Source organism: Aquila chrysaetos, chromosome 1, assembly GCF_900496995.4.
Source record: "Aquila chrysaetos chrysaetos chromosome 1, bAquChr1.4, whole genome shotgun sequence".
Lineage (NCBI taxonomy): Eukaryota > Metazoa > Chordata > Aves > Accipitriformes > Accipitridae > Aquila > Aquila chrysaetos.
In genome coordinates this window covers 33,087,133-33,111,548 of record NC_044004.1, presented here as the reverse complement: position 1 = coordinate 33,111,548, position 24,416 = coordinate 33,087,133, and the positions used below count along the sequence as shown (strand labels likewise).

Sequence of the window (24,416 nt, the reverse complement as noted above, 5' to 3'; positions counted from 1 at the left end):
TTAAACACAGATACACTGCCTAAAACAAACTCTGAGCTATTTATAAGTATTTATGATGCTATATCATTTTCTCTCAGTATTCTAACACTTTATGCCAAACACGTACCTTATTTTCAAGCACTTTATTTCAAACACTAGACTTAGTATGTTGTCTCATGTTTGTTAGTACACACTTGATCATTCAGCATGTATACACACCATCTCTCTTGCTTTCTCTAAGCACCTATAAATCTTTTTAAGACTATCACACATTCTTTTTCTATATCATAAATCATCATCAATATGACTCTAAACTGGCATTATACTTTCCTTCATTGTTAAATACCCGTGCAGACCCCTTAATAGACACAGTTTATTCTTAGCTGAATGCACTTGAGGAATATTCAATTTAGTAAAAGCTATCTGTGGATCCAAAAGGTAAAACATTTAACTTTGCACTATGTTTCTGCATCTTTTAGCCACTCAGACAAATATGTTTCTTAACCATTAAAATAACCATTAAAATTATTAATTGATGCCTAAAGAAACCCTTAAAAATGCTGTTGTCTTCAAATTGCAGTCAGTGAACGCCTCTTGGTCTGTGGACTAGTGGTCAGGTATTTGCAAAAGGCAAATAAAAATGGGGCAATTGCCAGAACAGCCAACAGCTAAATTTGCTTTGCAGGGTCTGCACTTCCATTGGAAAATTTCAGAGCCAGAAATTGAAAATTATTGAAAATCACTGAACTAGAGAGTTGATAATTTCATACAGAGGACATATGCCATATTTGAAAGTAATTCACCAAATCCAGTATCATTCATTTAGCTGATGGAAGAGAATTATGATGTATGTTGTATGTTGCATTGACAAATGCCCAGCTGTAAATTTAACGTCTCTGCATATCTCTCTGACATCTAAGAGACTTTAGTATCTTTCTTAAAAGGTCATATTATGAATTATTTTAAGGTCAAGCAGTAGGAGAATGAGGTAATAGAAGGAAATTTCTTGATTTTTCTAGCTATCATCTCCTTATGCTTTGTTACGGTTAGGAAGAGTCAGGCAGACTCCAGAAGAGCCTACAAGGTTAACAGACAGTATTGGTGGATAAGCAAGTAAAGAATAGAAAACGTGCAGTATGTTTTGCTGCTTTGGATATTGATTGCCACAGTTAATTAAGAAGCATGTTTAAATATGATATAATTCTGTGCTTTTAGTTCTATCTTTTTCCACAGTGGTGTTCTTCCCTTTTTTCTTATCCTTAAGATCAAACATACAAAACCCTTATCTCACTTCTTTAGTTGTCATCGTCATTCACTTTTATATAATCTCTGGGGAACACAATTTGATTCCATTATGCACGACTGATAGTCTTACTACCAAGAGCTAAATGAGTATTGTTCTACCGACTTTGACTCAAAATTTCAGGTTCTTATGCCCAGTGACTTTGCATGAGCCCTACTGGCACACAGAAAGACATCTCCCATTTAAATTCATTCTGTGGTTAAGCTTCCTTATACCAAAGAGGCACTTAATACACTTCATTTAAATTCACTCTGTAGGACAGGAACTGTCCTTCATAACAGGTGTAATTTTAATGTTACAGAAAAGATTTGTCCTTTTCTTTGTAACCAATCAAATTTCTTTTTCCTTCTCAGTCAACATCTCATCCACCTACACAGCTGTCACATTAAACTCTGCCTTAGGAATTCAAATTAACAAACTGAAAAGACATTTCCATTTTTACTTAGGTACATGTGTTTTATCGGCATCAAAATTAACTAAGTTTAATATTAATAATGAGGAAAATTACCAGGTTAATAGTAACTTCTAATTCCTATAATAATGGTTAAGATTTATCTCCTGCACAACAAATAATTTGCTTAATAACTGAAACTCTTTTGATAATGAAAATATTTACTGTAACTTTTAAACTTACTCTGTATAATAAGAATTCATTGTTACTGCTAAAGGAAAAAAAATGTGACATATTACATTTAAATCAGTTTTATTTCTCCAGGGAATGGCATAAAGACTTGATCAAAATGGATGTTCATTAGAAGTACTGATTAGTGTCTACCAAAGGGAGAAATGAAAGAATTGAAGAAATCTTTCAACTTCAACACGGCTAATACAACCTTCCTTTTCCTTTTCTTTCTTGCTGTACCTTCACACCCAGAACTATATTTACAGCTCAACACTGCATACTCCAATGGCTGTTCAGTTTACTACAGTCAACATACTCTATCTAAATTCAACTGTAATTAATTACAACAGTAATACTGATTGTGCAGTTTACTTCACATTGTTCCTCTTAGAAAATGACAGCTCTTAATTCCACAGTTAGTTTTCTTCTGCCTCTATGTCTTCTTAATAGGTCTATCCTCCCTAACTCTAGCAACAGTACTTCAATACCCTTGTCTAGTTCCTCCTCCTTGTCTTTCCAAGAATGTCAAACTACCCTGCACTTTTTTTCTTTTAATAAACACCTGATTATTTCCACTGACTCTTATTATCTATGACCCCATTTCTGTCAGTATAGGGTTGCAAGAATAGACACCAGCAGCCTGGAACCTCTTCTGCATGAGGCAAGAGTAGAATTTTTCAACTTGGAAAGGAGGAAAGGAAGAGAAATCTATATGGCGAAATCTATAAAGCCCCAAATAGATGGAAAAAGGAAAAAAGGAAAAAAAAAAAAAAAAAAAAAAAAGAGAGAGAAAGGACTACATCCCGTGACTTATTAAAGTCACACAAGACTCAAAAAAATCCTAAAGGAGTAACTTCTGCATACTACATGAAGTTAACGCCAAAAAATTCATTGTTATAGAATGCTGTGCCATAATTAATTCAAAAAAGGATTAAAAAGAAATAAGAATGTATTCATCGGTGGCTAGGAGCTATAATATTCTGTATGCCTGATCTGGCTCAAAAATCCCTAAATCATTGAATATGGTTGGATGTTTTGTTTTGCACAGTCCTTCTCTAACTATCTTCTTAACAGTCACTGCTGCACTTATACACATGGATGTAAACTGTGATGATAACTTGAGAAGATGCTAAACTTTATTGTTAAATCATAATGTGTTTAGATATATGCTCTTCTTCTGTAGTAGAATTAGATATCTAGCCAACAAATAGATTGTCTTACCAGGATTACTCATGTGAATAAAGTTATTCATCTGTGAAAATTATGCAGTCTTAGGGTCCTCAGAGATATTCAAACTCTTCAGAAGCAAAAACCTTGCATTACAGTCTGCACAATGTCTAGCATGTTGATAGCTCCACATTAAGTTACTGCTTTCATATCCATTTAATGAAAAAAGATTTTTGTTTAAATAAAATCTATTCCATGCTCTTATTTTAAATAATTTTTGTTTGTGCAGTCTGCCACATTTATTCTATAGCAGCTATAGGTCCATTTCCTTGATGACTTTTTGTCGTGGTTTACTTTTTACTTTTACGTGATAACTTTTCTACTTCACAGGGAAGTCCCGATATTGATATAGTCCTACATAACCCCCCAAATTATGTGTGTAAATTACACCCAGTTGCTTGAAGCAGTGATCATCAGGCTGATGTGGGGATAAATACTATCATATATTGAATAAACCTGCCTTCACAATTGCAAATGATAACAAGGTTCTGTTGCTCCTGGGAAGTAAATCAAAGTTGGTCAATCTCAAAGAAAACTGAGAGCAGATATTTAAAAGACCAGTGTATCTTTATGGATGATTAAATGCAGCCTCAAATTATATTTATACCTAACTGCTATTCAGTATTACTTTTTCTCTGGAAATAAATATTAAAGCATTCTCTCTCTGCCAAAAAAAAAATAATCACCCCCCCCCCCCCCCCCGCCAATCTACAGCTAGGAAGGATCTGTAAAATAGCATGAATAAAAGCAAACTTTGCCTTTTGTTTTCTTCCTAGGCAGTAAAAAAGCTAAACCATAATGGATCTCATTATTCCACCCCATGGAACGTTCTCTTCATTTTTGAATTAAAACATCACTGAAGACTCCACTAATTCTACAAGGCTGGCAAAAAATCCAAAGGGAAGCCAAAACCTTATGACAAACAAGATTGTTATACACAACAGCACGAGCCATGAATTGCAGCTTGGGAGGTTCAGACTGGATGTTAGGAACAACTTCACTTCTGTAACTGCCCAGAAAAATTATGCAATCCCCATCCTTGGAGTTTTTAAACACTTGCACTAGACAAAGACATGGAAGACCAGATCCAGTGTTGGGGATAATCCTGCTTTAAGAGGAAGACTGGAGTATGCGGTCTTCAGAGGTCCCTTTCAACCAACATTTATTTGATTTCCATGATTATTTCTTGAAGTTAACTCCCCAAGACAAGAGCAAGGGAAGCCAAATAACAACAAAACTGAGTAACAGTCATGTTGTCAGCATAACAAAAACCCCTCAAAGTTTCAGAGTAGTAATAGCTTGAAAGTCACAGAAGTGTATAATACAACATATCCAACCATATTCTTTCACTGTTCTCTGCTAGGGTGCTCACCCGCAAGGACTTTTACTAGCTCGGGCACAGTTTTGGATGTCAGCTCTACGTATTTGCTCCATACCTGAGATAGCAGCCTCTTTCCTGAGCACCATCTGAGCGACTGAGCAGGCAAGAGTGTGCGTGCAGCAAAGCTTATCAACTCTGGATCAGCTTGAGCACTGGCAACCAGGTACTTTGTACTGCATTCCTACTAATAGGAAAATTGTATTGGGATACCAAGACAACTCTGTGGATTTGGATATATTACAGTTTAGATAGATGAGATTTCTGTCTTGGCAGGGTAGAGTTAAACTGTTGTGGACTACAATGCTCTTGGAACAAGAACAAAGGCAGTGATGCCATGCTGTGCTGGAGTTTGACTGGAGTTACCTCTGTACTCAGAGCCAGCCCGGTGTCTCCACATGCTCTGGACCACACAACCATTTCACCTCAAACACTGCAGTCTAGAACTAGCTTGGGCAAGTGAGTCTGAAAGATCTATAAATCCTTATTTCATAACGTAAAAAGAATACCAGAATTATGGGGGCTACTTCTCACACAAAGGACCGTTTCTCATTTTTTAAAAGCCTATTCAAATTTTTATTCACTATTCTGCAGCCTGGAATTCAACAAGGTCTATGTCAAAATATAGTGATTTTTTTTTTCTTCAATTTCTAAAAGGAAACTTTACCCAAGGTATAAGATAGTATGGACTTGGTAACATGGCCCCCATCAACCACCTCTAAGGAGACTCAGAATGAATCAGAACCCAGTCTGGGACTTTGGAAATGAAATAATGCCTCCTTGTTCTGAGGTACTTGCTTAGTGTGATTTTTTTAATGTCTTCAGAAAGTGTTAAATCTAACCCATCTCAGCTAGTCTGATCTGCTGCTAAATGCAATATCAGTATTTTGGCTGTTAGAAAACATATCACAGAAATAAAATTAAGTACAAAAATAATCAAAATGCCTTTTTTTTTTTTTTTTTTTAGAAGTGTTTTACTGATGTAACGTTGTACATGCTGTATTATTATAGTGACTTCCATTGTGTTACTACTAAGATGTTGTAACTATCTGTTAGGACTAAAACTACTTGTTTACAATATTATAAACATTTTGGACATACATCTAGTATGTAATCAAGAACATTGTATAGATTTTACTGAATTTAATTTTGCTTTTTAATATAATTGAAACAGAATATCTGACATCTTCACAAGTCCTTCTTACCCATGTCCTAATTATGTAGCTACAGCTCTGGAAAAAACAGCAGACCGTGACATGGAAACCATCTAGCAGACTGGGTAGAATCACTATCTAAAAGCAAGTATAGAAATGCAATGGAAATTCGTATTTTCTCATCAGAGGTATTAAATACTCACTTTATAGAGAAACACAACATTGCATTTCAACATCTAGTAAGAAGTGACAACCTTGTCTGTGTTCTTACTACTACAAAGCGAAAAGAAGCAACCAAATGAAGCAGGTACATTACCAGGATAGTAATGTCTTGTTTTAAAATTCAATGCATCTTTTAAACTTTAAAGGATAAAGTGAATGTACTACTGTTTATCAATCTGGCATACTTTTTTCTAATTCCCACATCTTCTATCAACATTTCCTGAATAAATAAATAATGAAGAAACAATGAAGCAGCTAATAATTACTATCAACATTGAAAGGATAAAGAAATATTAATTCTTTCATGCATAACTGTTAAAATCTGTCAAGATTTCATGTCACTTGTGAAATATGTGTGTGACCAAAAACTCAGCTCAATAGTATTGAGCCATGAAATGAAACCTTAGAGAATTCTTTTTGCAAGTGGCAATGAACAACCTCACTGAAAGGATTCTTTCAGCCAGCTGCTTTAATGTAGTTAGCCAACTTCCCAGTTTAAACAGTCTTTGCCAACAAAAAGATATCACTTTCATGCCTGAGTCAGACAAACAAAATATGTCATGAACAAAAGTTTTATTTATTTTTAATCTCAGCTGAGGTTTAGGTTTAGTTTTCCAATTCTCAAGCAGCCAACAGGATTTGTTTTAGGTAACAGATTTGTTTAAATTGTGGCAGTTCAGGAAAAGCAAAAAACATTAAAAAATAAATTGTGGCTATACAAAAGGAAGCAAAAAGATGATACTATATAAGATGAATACTATCTATTATTCAAGAAACTTTTGATCTGAAATATAATAGCTGGTTTTGTGTACTTTTAAAAAAATGTAGCAAATAAATTAATAATCACTGAGTTTTGACTTGGCAGTTTTCAGGTAAAGCTATTTATCTTTAACTCTCTCTTCCCAAGAAAAAGTGCCCAAATTTAGAAATAATGAACAAACAAATGTGCTTCCAAAACTTTAATGAATACAATGTGATTTTGACACAACATTAAACAGGGTATGATATAAAACTTGGAGAACTGACAGAATCACAGAATGGTTGAGATTGGAAAGGACCTCTTGAGATTATCTAATCCAACCCCTCTGCTCAAGCAACCTGCTAGAGCAAGTTGCCCAGAACCGTGTCCAGTCAGGTTTTGAATATCTTCACAGATGGAGACTCTACGGCCCCTCTGGGCAACCTGTTCCAGAGTTTGACCACCCTCACATTAAGAAGCGTCTTCTTGTCTTCAGACTGAACTTCCTTTTTTTTCAATTTGGGCCCACTGCCTCTTGTCCTGTCAGAGGGCACTACTAAGAAAGTTTGTCTCCTTGATTTCTTCCCATCAGGTATCTATACGCATGGGTAAGATCCCCCTGAGTCTTCCCTCCTTCAGGTTAAACAGTTCCAGCTCTCTCAGACTTTCCTCACATGAGAGATACTCCAGTCCCTTAAACATCTTTGTGGCCCCTTGCTGGACTTGCTCAAGTAAGTCTGCATCCTTCCTGTACTGGGAGGCCCAGAACTGGACACAGTATTCCAGTTCAATAGGGAATATTGCATTTACTCTGCAAAATATGATCATAACTTTGAAATTAATTTTGCAATGGCTATCTACGGAGCAAATAAGGTTTCACAGGTAGCAAAATTGTTGTGAGATAAATGAATGTAATGAAGCAAGAAGATATAATGATGGTGTTCTCTTTGGATAGTAAATGCCAAAGACGAAGGTAGATAGGGAAGCCAAAAGAAGGGCATGATCTAAGCCAACATAACCTCAGGGAGACAACAAGGGAGTAGCTATGATCATCAAACTCTGAAATATGGCCATTACTTCAAATTAGGAAATGTTGTTTTCTTGCTCTTGTTCTCCTTACAGGAATGTATCTGTGACAGGATAACTTTATTTTAGTAGCGGTTAAAGTTGACTACATTTTTCATTTAATAAGCAAAGCTGATTAGAAGCAGGGTTTAAAGAAACCAGATAGTATATGAGTTTTTCTTACAGATTATTAAGACATATTCACAAAAAAATTAATTTCACTTGCTCTGACTCAGTAAGAATGAAAGAGTAAAAGTAGGTCTCAGAGTCTTTCTGTGAGGAGTTGATGTCAGAACAAATGGAACTGGGTTATTTGTTTCACGAAGTAGTAGTAAACTGTTTAGATTAGGTGGGGGAAAAAAAAAAAACAAACCCAAAGATTACGCAGATCATCTTCATGAATCATTAGTAGATTTCAGTATGCTTTCCTTCTCAGTTAAAAGAAATAAAATAATATTTAATATCAAATTTTTAACCTTTATCATAAAGAGTGAAAAAGAGAAGAAAATTAGTTTCTGCTACTGAAAAGACAACATTGAAAGGAAAAATATTAAGATTAGTAAACAGCTATGAGTGTAATATAGGAGATAACAAGGTACTTATTAGTGAAAAGCAATGTCAGCTTTACTTGGCAGTAAATAGCAACAACATTGAATATTTATTTAAACATATAGTAAGTAAGCCAAAATACAATACCTGTTCAATGATATTCCCCAGCAGAGCAATTTCATTTAAAAGCACACTGTGCCTCAGCTTGCTTTACTTCTATTCATCACCAGTTTGAAGGATACTCAGCAGAAGAATAATATGCGATTCTGCAACAAACTGAGCCTGACTGCTTCCATGTATGTAACTCTGTAAAATAAAAATGAAAAACAATCCTCTTTACAACAAAGAAATCCACTTACAATGGCACAACGGGATATATGAGAATCAAAATAAAACCTGTTTTGCAGAAAAATACAGACAGCAACAGCTACAGGTGAACAGCACAGTTTATGTATGTATGTTTAGTAAAAAGGAGTGTTAAAACCAGCATATTTAGGCAAAGCACATATATACAGTGAATGTAATGTTTCATACACAAGTGCATTATGCTGGACTCTTTTTCACACTGCTGCCAGTGTGGAATAAAGAACATGCATTTATTTGCTCAGGAGATACAATTTTTGAGAAGGGAGGTGATGAAATCAAGGACATGCCTCAGCATGGTTTTGACAAAACGTAAAACGGAACCTTGCCTTTAAAAAAATCAGTCTATTTTAGTCTTACTCAGATTGAGTGAAGTTTCTTCATACAAAGTCTATTCCATCTTTCTCCATGAAGGTACAATTGTGTCCATAAAAAATCCTAATGCATAAAATGTCTTGTTTATATAGAATTGTAGTAAATGCAATCACAGATGTTAATACTAAATGTAAACCTAACATAGTCTACTTATTTTTCCACAAAACAATTATTGTTAATGGACTTATTTTGTATGTTTATTATTAAGAACATATAGCGTATTATTCAGAAGTTGTGTTTATTGTTAACTATCTATGATAGCAGAAAAGGAAGCAAAAATTTGAAGGACTGCAAACATGCAAAAAATGAGGGACATTCTCTCTCTTCTTCTACTACATCAGTTACAAACATTAAGTATAGCTTGTCATACTATTCTATGTGAAATTAAATATATCCATGTTCTCAAAGTATTATTTGTATGTATTCTTGTTAGGCACAGATGCAATTTTCACCTCAATTAAATAGAAAGAAAAATGCTCACTCCTATTAAAGAAAAAGGAAAATTTTTGCCCTCCATACAGATTCAGTGTTTTGTTAGTTTGTTTATTTTTTAACTTATACATTTTGCTTTAATTCATTTTACTCTGAATAATTCTGCCTGAATAGCATCCTTGTCAAGGTTCAGAACAATTCAGATTTGAAATACTCTGATGCTTCAGCATACAGAAGAATGCTTTCCTCTGCACTGGTTAAATTCTGGTTGATGGACTGTCAAAACATGCAGTCCACAAGATATGATAAAGTTTTTACTCAGTGGATGGTTATCTACTGTTTTCAAAATTCAATTATATTATGCTTATTCAAATAACCAATTCAAAGCTAAACCAGGCAAGAACTTCAGGTATCGAAAGATACCATCTCTCAAAGAAGACATCTTTTTTCTTTAACAAGATGAAAATCATTGATCTCATAAGAATATCTCATTGCAGCATGATATGACAATGAGCCAATCTGTATTTCTTGATTTTTTTTCAGGGCTCCTTATAAATCTCACGAAAGTTATACACACACACACATATATATGTATAAAACAAAGGAAGGAAATAGGAATATTTCACATTAACAAAAATTAATGACGAAGTTAAAATGCTTAACAGATTGTGTACTCTGACTCATTTGTGACAACACTCCTGCAAATAGTGACCCTCTGTCATTATTCTTCATGCAGCTAAAGCAATATATATACACATAGGCATACATAGACACCTGTAGGATCTGGATTCAAGTGTACCTAACAGATGGTAAACATCCATTTCTTTTTACAGTCATAGCACCAAGGTATAGCATAAAGCTTACAATAATTACAATATATACTGTATTTGTTAACACAATGTGAACTGAAATAAAAACAGAGCCTTTCATCAGAAAAGTGTAACAGGGTCTAGTAGCACTATTTAGTTATTAAGTACCTGTATGCATTTATACATAATCACAACTACTCTTTCTCTGCACACATGCTAAATTGTATAAAAATGAACATTGGGAACTAAAGAAATACAGTCTGTGTTGAAGAGCAACGTTATTATCACCATTTAATAAAACTGGTTGTCACATGACTCCTAAGACTGTAAATGCCTTCTGTATTTGTAAAACATTTAGATGAGAGATGTCATTTTTATTGATATGCTTTATACTTTGTTAAATTATTTTTCTCTTCCTCTTTATGGTAGCAATTTAATTCACCATAACACCATTGAAGGAACAGAATCTAAAGTATGTACATAAACACATATACATGCAGAGACTATATAGAGAAATCATTCATTTCCTCAAAATAATTTACTGACATTAAATTGTTCAGCTTTCATCCTAATAGGGAGGAAGAATCTCACCTCCAAAAAAGTAAATTTATGCTACTGGTTCTGATGACAAAAATCTGTCCCACACTGGGGAGGAATCACATTTTAGGTGCTAGTCTTCATCACCCAGCATAGTAACTTTATTTAAAAATATCACTCAAGTTTGCATGACTTCTGATTTCACTTGGGAATATCAAGTAACAACAAAGAATTTTGTTAATGAAACACATCAGCTTCATAACTATGTAGCTGTCAAACCTGTACATTAATGTTGTTTTTAAAAATGCAAGCAAATACGCTCTCAAATCTGAAAATTTCAAGCATGATTTTTCATTAGATATTCACACTTGAAAAATTGACTGAAAAATTCTCTCTCAATCTGAAGATTATCAGACTTCACAACAGGTAAACCAAATTTGCAGTGCTGTACTTGTAGACTACTTACAATGCATGACCGAAATTCCACAAAGACTAAAGGCTATAAAAACTAATTAGATTGTTAATGTTTTTTTAATCATATTCTGATTAAGAAAAAACTTAAGTCTTGTCTACCTGAGAAGGCAAGTTTTTATATGTTACAGCAGTGGTATGGTGATTTGATCTAAGGTACTAGCAGCATTGATATCACAACAATATAAGAAGGATATGGCTATTGGAAAGACATTCTCAATCAGAAATCTTTGCCTGACTGCTTGTTAAATTCCCAAAGTAATTAGTTTTATTGCATGATGTATATTTGTCTCAGGCTTTTTTCATTTGAGGTTTTTCCAGGAGCCGTTTGAGAAGCTTTCAAGGTATGAAACGCATCACCAGACCAGTCTCTCCAAAGATTAAGTCCTTAAGAAGACAAAATCATGAAAACAAAGATATTCTCCTTACCACTATAAACTAGGTGACAGATAGAGTCCTAGCTACCACCTGATACTCAGTGTAAAGAAAAAAACATGGACTAGATACAGTTTATTTGCAAATGCTGAAACTTCAACCAACAAAAACCAAACAAAATAAAACCTGAAACAAACAGAACCTGCCTAGAAGACCTGAATCAGAGACTGTAATTTGAAAACTAACTGATGAATATGAATTTCTGACTAAACATCTCATAGGGATTAAAGTTGTAACTATATTTCTTTAAATGTGAATTGCTAAAGGCATAGCCTTGCTTGCAAGGAAGTGGATGTTCTTTGATTTAGTTCTGGAAGCATTACGTGTATATTAAAAAGGTAGTAAGAGACAATTGTTACCTACTGCTCTGTCCCCAGAGAGGGGACAGGAATGGATAAATGTAAAGTGAGTAGCTACCTTAAACACAAAATCCAAGCTTCATCTTTATTTGAGAGGGCAAGAGATCTCAAGTTATCTTAAAGAGAGAGCATGCTAGTTGAAAGCCAGTTAGTTAAAATGTTAAATAAGGCAGATGTTTACTGTCCGGTATTGCCTTTAAAAAAAAAAAAAAAAAAAAGTCATTTTAACTGTTAACTTCTTTGTTCTACTACAAACATCCTTAGATAGATTATTTTTTTAAAGTTACCTAGTAATAAATCTAACTCTTAGGCTCCTCAAATTGCTTCCCCAAGACATTGTTCTCCACATACTCAGAACAGCAGCATGGCGCATCTCCTCTATAGTTGTGGGTCAGTCAGAGCGATGGTAGTGAAGAAGTCAAGAAAGTGAAAGACTGTTCCAGTGATGAAAGAGAACCAAAATAATTTGCATTCAACAACATAATGTGAATCACCTGAATTTATGACAGTACCTCACCCCATTTCTAATGAGGAATGGATCTTAACCACTTCAAGAGGGAATTAACAGGGTGTGTTTTTTCCACAATGAACTTTCAGACCTACATTCTAAACAACAGACGAAAATCAGAGTAGAAGTTTTCAGATGACAGAAGACCAGTAATTAATGTAAAAATGATGGCAAAAAGCTTTTCTTGAAGGGAGAACAGTGAGAACTGTGCAGCATTTGTCCTTGTATCTTTCCCTGCAGGCATATGATGACACTGTGAGCCCACTTGAAGCATAGATTATATTTGTATGCATACATATTTATGCAAACGTATGCACACACACCAGTTTTGTACACTGCAATGGCCACTGACTCATGAAATTTTGAAATTCATGGCCATCTGTGGCTCATCCTTACCTAAAATAGAACACATTTAAAGACAGCATTTTTTAAAGAAATTTTTACAAATTAGATTTTCAACAGTTTGCAAACAGTTTTCTCCACAATTTTTTGTGGTTCCTCCATAGCTTTTCATTGGGTAAAGTTCTTGAAGTTATATCCATACAACCAAAATAAAGGATCTGGTCACATGTGAGGTTTCTTTATTTTCATACTGCTTCTTTTCCTTTATAATAAGATTGCTGAATGACCTACATGGAAGGTGCATATTCTCATGAAATTTTATTTGAGGCTACAAACTATTAAGGGACTGAGAAATAAGATTTCTGGGTTTTGTTATCTTTTCTGCTTTTTGACACTGAATCCATTTAATATTTGGAAGCTCTGTGAAGTCTATCTGGCTGCAAATGCTCTAAGCAAATGCTTTAAATAAATTAGAGAATAAACTCAGTATTTCTCTTTCATTTAGAGGCATCAAGAGGGAGGACCAGGTAAGACGCAAAGCTAAAGTCCATGAGAAGAGATGCAACCATGGTTTGAGCAAAAGAGCTGTACAGCCACACGATGGATAAAACACCAAATGCCATGCTGGTAGGACTAATAGGGGAACCAAAGCATGAGTGACTGACACTTTGAACCAGGTCCTTTTCCAGCTTTAACATTCTCCTATCTCAGGTCTGATTCCACAGAAGCAATTTGAATTGCTAACTGAGATAAACATGTCCCCAAATCTGGCCGTTTTCTTTGGCAGTGACAAACAACTATTCAATGCATGCACATTTCTACAAAGCTGTGTTAAATATTTATCTACTATTCATACTCATTAAATATTTAGTGTTATTGAACTGCAGATGGTACATATATATAATCCCTCACTAGGATAGTCAAGGATAACAACAGTGTAATATATTTTTAAATTTCCCTAAATACAGCATATGCTTGTGATTTCCCTTCAAGAGTGATAGTTGTCATGGTTCAGTAAAATACTCGAGTTAAGTGTAATCTGTGCTCTTTCTCTTAATGCAATGTAAATAAAACAGAAACAAAGTAATTGGAAATAAGGCCTCTGTGAGTTATATGTTAATTCTTAAGGCAATCCAATTAACTTGTGGAGTACCCAAGGTCAAAATTGAAACATGATTTCAGGTGCTCCAGTACTCTTTCCCAAAATAAACATGATGATGTTTATTTTTTGTGGGTATGTGAATGACAGATGCTGGGGTGGAAGGACTGGATTAAACTGAGTTGGACTTAGTAGTAACATACCATACAAAGCTACTTCAGGAAGTATTATCATTTTGGATAACTAAGAAATAATTTGTCCTGAGCATACAAGACACGACACACATCTAATAAAGTGTACTGGAAACCAATCAAAAGCAGAAAATTTTTATAATGATTATCATTCTTAATGATAAACTGAATTGGGATTGCATGTTGAAGAAACCTCTAGATGAAGACTACCCCCGGAGGAGAAAACAGGCCAAATTCAAGGTAATATGTGTGGAAAGAGGTGAAGCAACACACTAGTTAACTGCCCCCAAAAAGAGAGAGTTACGAATTCCACATCAATAGGATAAACACTATTAATTTTTCTTCCTTGACTACGTTAACATTCAGGCTGAAATTCATCAGAGAGAGGAACATTATGGAAGGCCATGGATTACTTAATTACATGGATTAAGCCTTCACAATGGCCTATTTCAATTAAAGTCCATCAATTTTGCCAAGAACATATATCAGCTATAAGAATTTGCACTTTTCTCTTAATTTCGAGGGGAAAAAGAACCCCATAACATTCTTTATCACATCAGTGTTTTACATGTTTTAAAATTAATGTCTAGGAGTAGCATGACTTTCATCAGTATTTAAGTGTTTAAAAAGCAAAAGTTCTAAATCATTCTCTCACAATACCATTTATACAACTTACCATTGTAAGTTTCAATTCAGAAAAAAGGTTAAACATGTTATGGAGAACAAATAGTTCATTCAGTAAAGCAAACACTTTGAGACCAAACACCAAGGTATATTAATTTAACATTTTATTGTGTGTTTTCACAATCATATGCATATTTCTCCAGACAGGTTTTTTTTCCATGTTAACTATGTAATACTTCAAAAGTAGCACCTTGCCCAGCAAGATTAAGAATAAAATCTTATGCAGCTCAAAAACCCCAGCTTTCAGAATCTTGACTCTTTTACACTTGTTTAAATAGTATGTTTTCTAAAGAACAGCATAGTTTCACATAGCTTCACTTGAAGCAGTGTTCTCCAAATATGCTTATTCCTTTACTACGTAGTAGCATCTGTTCAGTACATGCAGGCAGATCAGAGTTTTAACTTGCTTAAGAACCCAATAGGGGACTTCATATGAAGTTATTAGCCTAGGCAGGTCTGTGAAAATCTGAAAATAGAAACCTAATGTAATTCCCTGTTTTCTTTCCATCACAGAAGATAGTATTATCTGCTAGGGATAGTACACATACAGCAGCCTATTTTCCCCGTAGCAGCCAGCCCTCAAAAGCCCTCATCATGACCACCGATGTGAAAAACATGAGATGATGCTGGTTTGGGTCTAACTTGTTCACATGCGTGAGAATAGCTACCAACTTAGAACATCTGTTAGCATATGGACATGATTTGCCAAAATCATTTTAAACCTTTTTTTAGACAGGGGATGTAATATGGGTATGAGTTTATTTTAAAGAACTTAAACAACACCGAGACTGAGTAATTTATATTTATATATACTTTGTACATAATAATATATGAAGTAACATCTCAAAAACTAAATAAATACAAAATGTCTTGACTCAAGTTCATTTACTAAACAACTTGGAAACCTCTGACTATTCTAATCACATATCAATTTCCAACAGTTAGGATAATATGCAAGTGTTTAATGGGGCAATTTCTTTTATTGTAGATATTCTTTTATTGTAGATACCCAGTTATAAAAGGGCATATCTGCAAATAATGCTTAACTGCTTCAAAATTTAATGTAGTATTAAACACAAAATAAATCTAAACTCACTTACTAACAGAAATCCTGAACTAATGAATTTGCATTTCTGGCAAAATGAAGACCACATATGACTATAGTAAGAAATGGGCAGCCAGCTATTTGAGCCAGTAGTTTTTTCAGGGATCTTAATTTTATTTAACAGTGAAATAGGAACATTTTAGTTTAGCACTAACCCACTTGAAATAAACACTTTCTTTCGGACAGTTATTATGTCTATGAACATCTCCAACTCAAATATAAGCCAACAGAATGCCACTCTGGTGAAAATTTCATTTATTATATTCCTAGCAAGCAATCACTCTAAGCAATGTCTCTAAGTGAAATCCAATCAAGCTCAGATACAGGCCAACAAGACCAGGACTAAGAAAACAGCTCAGGTGCACACACCAGCACACACAAAATGGTGAGGAATAGACAGAATTACTAGAGGTGGTGACTATGCACTTTTAGTGATTTTGTTCAGCTTAAACTCAAGTGCTTCACTGTAAAAAGTAGGACGATAATCTAGAAAATCAACACTGGACCCCACGAATAAAACTCCACATATTTACACTTGTCTCAGCATCCATGGTGTAAGTTAATAGAGGTGTTCATAATCCCACTTACTAAACATGACCATAAAACACATCAGCCACTTTTGATGGGAGAGTTTAATAGCTATGGATAAGTTTTACCCTAAGAAATATTTAAGGTTGAATTTTAAAAAAAATTATATAATACAGGTACACACGACAATCTCATACAGACTCCTTGATTCACTCATACATTAGTTCAATGAATGAGAGTTACATCTTCTGTGAGCTCACTGCTGCATTCACCATTGCCCCAAACCAAAACAGAGTCCAGAGACAGCAGCCAGCTTTCACAGGACTGGCTGGCTGAAACAGGCTGTGCTGGCTGCCTTCCACAAAGTCCATCTGGCACCTAGCACAGAATATGATCTGGGTTCCCAGCCCTAGAGCAAAAGTGGAGAAATGCTGCCTACTTTTGCAGCCTAGCTGGCTGGAAAGGGTAGCTGGTATAATTTAAAACCGTATACAAATCCTAGCTTATGCTGCTGCTTTGGTTGTCCCTAGGCAGCTTTTATAGCTATACTGCATTATTTAGGGTGTCTAGAAGTGCTATCAAAGGAATTAGCTAGTAGAGGTGATCTCACAAATCCAGCAACTGCAAACACTCTGCTCAGCTATACAGAGGTTTTGATACAACCAGCTGAAAAAGAAGTTATTCTGAGGGACTCCTCACACATTTATTAATTACTGAATAATAGTAAGACAGAAGATACAGGAGTCCTTCGATGAATCATTACCTTGTGTGTTTCAGAAAAACCCCAGAACTTAACCTCTCATTAAGAATAAAACATCAGTACCCTCATAGCACTTAATTCCCAAGTTACCTAATAGATTGGCATGCAACAGATGTCTTCCCCCGAATGGGCATTATGACACACAGTGTCCACGTGAGAGACTTTAATGGAGATGAAGGTAAGATTTCCAGGATCTCTGAAACAGCATTCTGGTAGTTTTGGGAAGTTTACATGACACAGCTTAGCCTAGCTGCCTAAGGAAAGGAAATTTTTGCAACTGTGATGCTTTGCTTAACAACGTGATTACTACTTTTTAATCAACTTAAGAAAGATGGCAAAAAAATCTCAGAGAAAACTGACATTCCTACACATTTCATTACAGCTGGACAACCAAACCAGTGAGTCTAATGAATGAAAAGCTGCAATTGAAGGTCAACTGTTAATAGTTGTTTTGGAGTACGGACTGCTTGCTTAACACATCGAAGCCAAACTACAATACTTCTTCTAATTTGGAAACAAAAGAGATTTTGAGATGATTTTCATGAACAGCATTCCCCTAAAACCACAAACACATTGTTAATATGAACTATTTTCTGAACTCTAAAATATCCCTGTACTTTTTGCCCTCATTCTGCTGCTAAGCACAATATAGGATATCTCTCATTGGTCATTAACTGCCTTTTTTTTTTTTTTTTTTTATAATAGTCAAAGGTAAAATATCCACTTAGATGCTGCCATATACCTACAGTTATTATAGTTATACATACTATAGTATAGGCAGCACTGATGACACAAGTCCAGAAAACCAGACAAGACCGTGGTTAAATAACTTTACTTTTCCCCTTGGCACATTCTAGGGTGGGAAATCTGCTTCCCCACTCCACCTCCTGAATCCTTTTGTCCAAGATAGTGTGGAAGTGTGATGAAAAGACTGGTCATGGCGTAACACAGGAAAGACAGCTACCATATAATAGACTCAAAGAAAGATTTCCTTATAGATTGTAGAGATGGAAGAGATGAAATAGCCATCCAGCCGAGCTCATTTTGTTGCTGTTATTTAAATAATGGTTTAGAATCTAAGGCTAGTCTGGGTCTGCAGTAACATTTTCTTTTGACAAAGAAATTACAGCCATTTTTGGAATAGCCTTCACCATAATAACCTATACCTTTGGGTCATATTTATGAACTCAGAGATGTTTTTAATTTCTTAGTCAGGACCTACGATATTTTCTCTTTTGGAATATCAAAGTGTTCTTTCAATTGGTTTCCAAGCTGTGAGGCAAAAAAGGTTGTTTGACCTGAATGTTGAAGTGCTGGAAGCAGAACTGAAGAAAGAGAGGCTTTACTATGACACTAACTCCAAAATAGACTTTGCTGAATTCAAATGCCGTGAAAAACACAAACAAAAAGTGTTACTTTGTAGTAGAAGCAAGGGGAGGTGTAAATCCCAAATTACCCCAAAGCTACAATCCAACTAACACCGACAGGGGAATGTGAGAATAATCCTGTGTTTGATGTAGTTACCTACCCCAAGCAAATTGGATACTGCCCCTAATTCAGCCACACAAAGTTCAGAGATATATATTAAGTTATTTCAACTACAGGTTTTGCAGATGACCACTAACTGCAAGTTCTATAGTAGCTTAAGTAATTTTTTGGATTTGGAATAGCAGAGAAACTTGTTGAGTATAGGGGAAATACCTGTATATTTGGAATGCTGCTTTTTAAATGCCAATTAACTAGGAAGGTGAGACATACTAGGCAGCCATGACAGGCATGCAAAATTGAGCATGAAAAATTAGTCTATATGATTGAGTAGTTCGATACATGCCAGAGAGGAAAACCGCACTAGTCATTCTTGCCAAAGTCATTTTTAGTACCATCTGAAGCACAGCCTGTACATTAATTTATAAACTTTAACACTTCCTTTAGAAAGAGGTATCTGAGTAAACACAGTACAAACTAACAGCTTCCTGAAATGAAAAGTTTATTTCTTGAATACAACTGTGGGTCTTTCATCTCCTTTCAAATTAAACTTTTCTGTAAACACTGGATTATTCTTGAGAGGAAGACTGACAGCTAATTGACAAAACACAAACACAAAGGGAATGGAGTTACAGCTGCCATTAAGGGACAACAGTCATATTTGTAGCAATGTATTTCCTTTCAGCTATTTGTATTTCAGGATTATTTTTTTATAGTAACAAAAAAAAGTATACTTCTGTCAAAAATGTAAATGTTTCAAATTCTCTGAAGTTTTATAACCAATTTTTTTACAACATGTCATATAGCACATACAGTCACATATACACATGCATGTCTTGGGATTTTATATCTGGGATTTTGTCATTATGTGACAGGGAAACAGAAGAAAACCTTAAAAATTAATATTCTTTATTAAAAACAATTTTATGTGTCAAACTATGCAAGTACATAAAGTATCAACATTTAAGTCAGTAAAAAGGGGGAAAGTATATTTTCACTACAGCAAGAGTTTTATTATTCTGTTCAGATTTAAGTGTAACTTATTATCTGATGTTGTTATAATAAGATATCATTTCAATGATCTAAAACTCCAAATACTGACATTTTAAGTTCACTACATACTATTGCTCCACAGCATTACATATTAGCATTACTCTTAGGATAAAGAGAACATCTCATCAAATTTTTAAGAAAACAGAATTCAGGCTGGCACACATTGTTTGAGGAAAACTTATTCACACTCCTTCATTAATTCTTCTTTTTCCAAAACCTTTTTTTTTTTAATTTAATCTCTCTTCTCCTCCTTCCTCTACAAGCTAACTTAGTAACTTCCATTATGATGGGAAACTCAAATCTACACCAGAATTTTCTTAATGGAAAAGAGGTATATGCTTGTTATCTTCTTCTCAGTACAAACTCTCTCATTTGGTCTTTGTTTCTGCTAAATAACTCTTAAGATTACAAAGAAGCAGTCCTTTGGAGAAGGGGACTAAGGAAAAGGAAAGGCCTAATATGATTAAACAAAAAATTCAAAATAGAACTGAATGCATAGAAAAAAGGGTCAAAACCAATTCAAAACCAAGTTTTGCTGTACTGTTTTTAATCTTCATATCAATATTCTAGAATAAGCCTATATTTTTCAGAACTGTACAGCTGATTTATTAAAAAAATTGTTCTCTGTTGCCCAGAGCAATTTTTTGCATGGTATATTAGGTCTAGTTAGCACATTGGAAGAAGTACTGCTGACATGACACAGAAACTGAGCAAAATGAAGCCTTTACTAGGACAAATTGAGAACAAAGGAATCACTCCATGTTTAGAATATAAAATTTGAAAGTAGACACACTTGACAAATAGTAACTTATTTCACAGTAACAAATGCTTTGAATCCATGATTTATGAAGGCAGCTATGGGAGTCACTTATTTAAATTCATTGTTTAACGCACTGGCAGATGCTTCCTAATTATTAGAATATAAGAGTGAGAACATTTTTTTCAATGGATGTGCTATGCCATTAAACATCTTGTACTTCAGCAGCTATCAAATTTGTGATGATGTATTTTATAAAGTTCTGTTTAGGATGGCAGGCATTGACTTAATATACCATAAAAGCCAGTAGCTAAAAATTTTATGTTATGACACAAAACCTCAGACCTATTTGCTGTGCTATCCTTAGCAAGTATTCCAGCCTGCAATGAATACAAATCAAATACTGCTGTCAGCAAGACAAGTTGCATTTCAAGTTCCTTCCGTCAGCTGTCTCTGAAAAAAACCACTCAAATAGTCAAGAGCCAAAAAGTTCCAGGAGTGCAAAAACCAGCACAAGTCTTATAGACATTCAGAATGATCATTACATTCAAGCTTATATAGAATATAATGCTAGCTTTACTAAAGAAGTCATAAAAATTAATACCTAGAAAAGGAAAGGTCAATAGAACATTGAATGCCCATGTATTTGGGACAAGGAAACCTAGGAATAATTTGAGGTAAAGTGAAAAATTCTCTTAAGATGTAATAAGCGTATGTGAGACTTTCACACTTGTACTACAGGGTGCAAGGAAGTTAAAATATTACAAGTACTGAATTGTGAAATTGTAGAATGTTTTCAGCTCAGAAAGTAGAGAATAAACTGAGTCATATTCTACAAATATCAGAGCTGTTCAAAACTCAATTATTGTGCCTAAATTAATAAAATAACAAAGTTGTACTTTCGAGACACATTCAGTGTTTTGAAATTTAAAAAAAATAAACAGGCCACTGTGGACAAATAAGCTTTTAGGTCAAAAGCAAAGGCCATATAATGAATTTAATTAACAAAGTGGACTGAAATACAAAGTAGGTATCTGAAAGAACAGATACAATACCTCATGATAAATTAGTTTCCTTTCTTTGCGGTAAGGAACAGAGAAGAAATAACTTTCCTTTAGCAGATCACAGCTTTGCAGAAATGAGGGCAGTTCGCAAATAAGAACTATTAATTTGGGCAAAGTTGTTGAAAAGCAAAAACCTTAGATGGTTAACTTTTTAGAACAGTGTATTAATCTACCCAGAAAAAGGCATAATACTGACATCAACACCAAATTTTATGTAATAGCATTCATATGTTCAATATGAAAGCACAATGATGCCTGAAAGAGGTAGATGAGAACATACTGAGAAGAAAAGTGAAAGAGAAAGATCAACAACTTGTCTGAGAAGGGCACCGTGAATAGGCAAAAAAGACAGGACAAGGCTAAATGAAAAAAAAAGAAAAATCCAGAAGTTAAATTGCTCACATGAATTTCTGAAAAGTTGATATACCATGAAGGAGATGGCAACAAAGTGAGTAAATCCAGTGAGATGTTTAAGATTTTGAGGGCTTTTATGGCTTAAACTGCAAATTACTACTGGGGGGGGGGGGGGGAAAGGGAAAAAGAGAGAGAGAGAGAGAGAGAGAGAGAGAGAGAGGGATGGATTAGAAAGGAAATAACTCCATAAGAAACCACACAAAGAAGAATCACACTACATGACACTGATTAAGCAGGTGAAAGAACATCACAGTGAAAAATAAACATAAATAAAATATAAAATAAAGCACATACAAAACTGTTCTCCTAATTAAAGCAAGAACAGAAAAGTTCCAGGTCTGAAAAATGTTTCTATGGATGTCCTCAGGCTGAATGGCAGTGAAAAGATGCTTTCAGTCTGTGCAGCCTAGATATCTGGACAAAACTGACATGCCTCCCAAGACCAGCAGCAAGTGAAAAGAATTTACAAATTACAGAATATTATTTTGGTGCTTTGTATTTAGTGGTTTATGTTGAAGGAGGTCCTGAAAAGGATTTATGAAACAGTAAAACCAGAAATATCAATTGAACAGTGAGAATGAAAAAAACCTGAGGAGGCCAAAGATGTTGTAGCCAGCCTCAGGAGCATAAAAAACCCCCACCCAAAACATTATACAAGAATTAAAACATTCTTTGTACCTCACTAGGGGCATTTCATTTGGTGACACTTAGCAATGGTCAATATGGGATTTCTATATACTATTTTGAACCATGGCATTACATTTAATAGTCTGCTGCAAAGCTGCCAATAAAAGTTGCAGATAGAAAAACATCAGTGATCTGCTGTCTAGAGAGGTGCAAAACAAAGTTAGTACTATTATCTTACCTGTGAAATGCTGTAACGTAGGTGGAAAAGGAAAGCCTGGGAGGCTTTAAGAGACAACAACTTTCTCAGCAATTTTAAGTAGGCATGTAGAGTACAGGTTACTTCATTGTATGAGGTACTGCAAGAGTAGGTCAATAGTTTTCATGCACAAGGAAGAAAAATTTTACATCTTAAGACAAAAATAACTACCAAGGGAAAAAAAAGAGTAAGAGTTGCAGATTGTAGATGAAGGGGAAAAACTGAACAAGTTAAGAACCATACGTTGTCTAGTAAATTAACTTAAAAGAATTCTTCAAATTAAAATTAATACACAAGAACAGCCTGACAAACTGATCAAAGATCTAGAAGCACTGTCAGAAAGATCTGCGTTCAAGTAGATTTTAAAAAATGTTCTAGTTATGAACGATCATGACATATTTCAGGTGGCTTAAGCAGTTACAAATTTAGTATTCAGATACTTAAATGCATCACAGTACCAGATGACTGAATGCTTTGAGAACATTCAGAAACTTCACCAACTTTGAGGTCATTAAATATTATTTTCCTCTTTTCTTGGCATCCAGAAAGATCCAAACTTCTAGACTTTTAAAATATCTACATTACAGTTGAACTATGATAGTTTAATTTTGCTGTTAAAAGTGTGTTTTTTCCCAAATGTTTGTTCCAAGCCAAAAACTTTTGTACTTTACTGTGGTGTCCATAGCAGCTAACTGAAAATTAATAACAAAGAAAAACATCTAGCATAGGAACACCTATTGCATATATGATGAACCTAAAACATGGTTCTCTAGCAAAGTGGCAGAAAAGACCATGGATGTCTGGGCTTACAAAGCTAGCATAAAGGAAGGATGCAAAGCACAGCCTTCATGTATGTGATTGGCAAAGAATTGTTTGCTTACCCATTGAGTTCCTTAGGTTTAGTCCCATTGTACATAAACTTGGACATTGTACATAAATACATAGCATTTTAAGAATATTTTTCATTGATACTTTTGTAAGAACATAATTTCAAGACAGCATGTCAAATCCAGTTAAAATTTAAGACTTTTACAACACATATAGCATTTTCTTAATACTTTCAGAGTCCTTGCAGCCCACTGAAACTAAGCAAAAACTCCAAGGCTGCATTTTAGATGCATGCTGGAGTGAAACTTACTCATTAGCTGAGCCTGAATCAGGGTCTGACAGGCAGAACCCTCCCTCAACCTGCTGTATTTCTCTGAATTTAACTAATTCACTAATTTACTGCTGATAGGGACAAGCAAGATCTAGTGTGGTCTTTCTTGTTTTCTCTAAATGAATTACAACAAAATTCCAGTCAACGATTGCAAGAAACCTCAGTGGTTTTGTCAGTTTTCAAAACTCATCTATACAGGCAGGTTTGTCTTTAATTTAACAACATGAACATGTAATCTGAAGAATGTTTCTCCACACATCCCACCACTTTAGTACAAAGGATTGTTCCCAGTGTTGGAGGAGCAGTTGTTGGCTTTGTAATGAATTTTGTCCCCCTTTCACCTCTCTGGACTTTCAAGATTCCTT

General features: G+C 34.7%; 1 protein-coding gene across 1 annotated transcript in view; it reads right to left on the bottom strand.

Annotated features, from left to right (window-relative positions):
- Nucleotides 1–24,416, bottom strand: part of TUSC3 (tumor suppressor candidate 3) — a 135,638-nt gene that overhangs the window by 16,633 nt on the left and 94,589 nt on the right. The window contains exon 7 of the mRNA XM_030023149.2: nt 8,481–8,544. Within this exon, the coding sequence (XP_029879009.1) occupies nt 8,481–8,544 (64 nt within the window). The remainder of the gene's footprint in view (nt 1–8,480; nt 8,545–24,416) is intronic.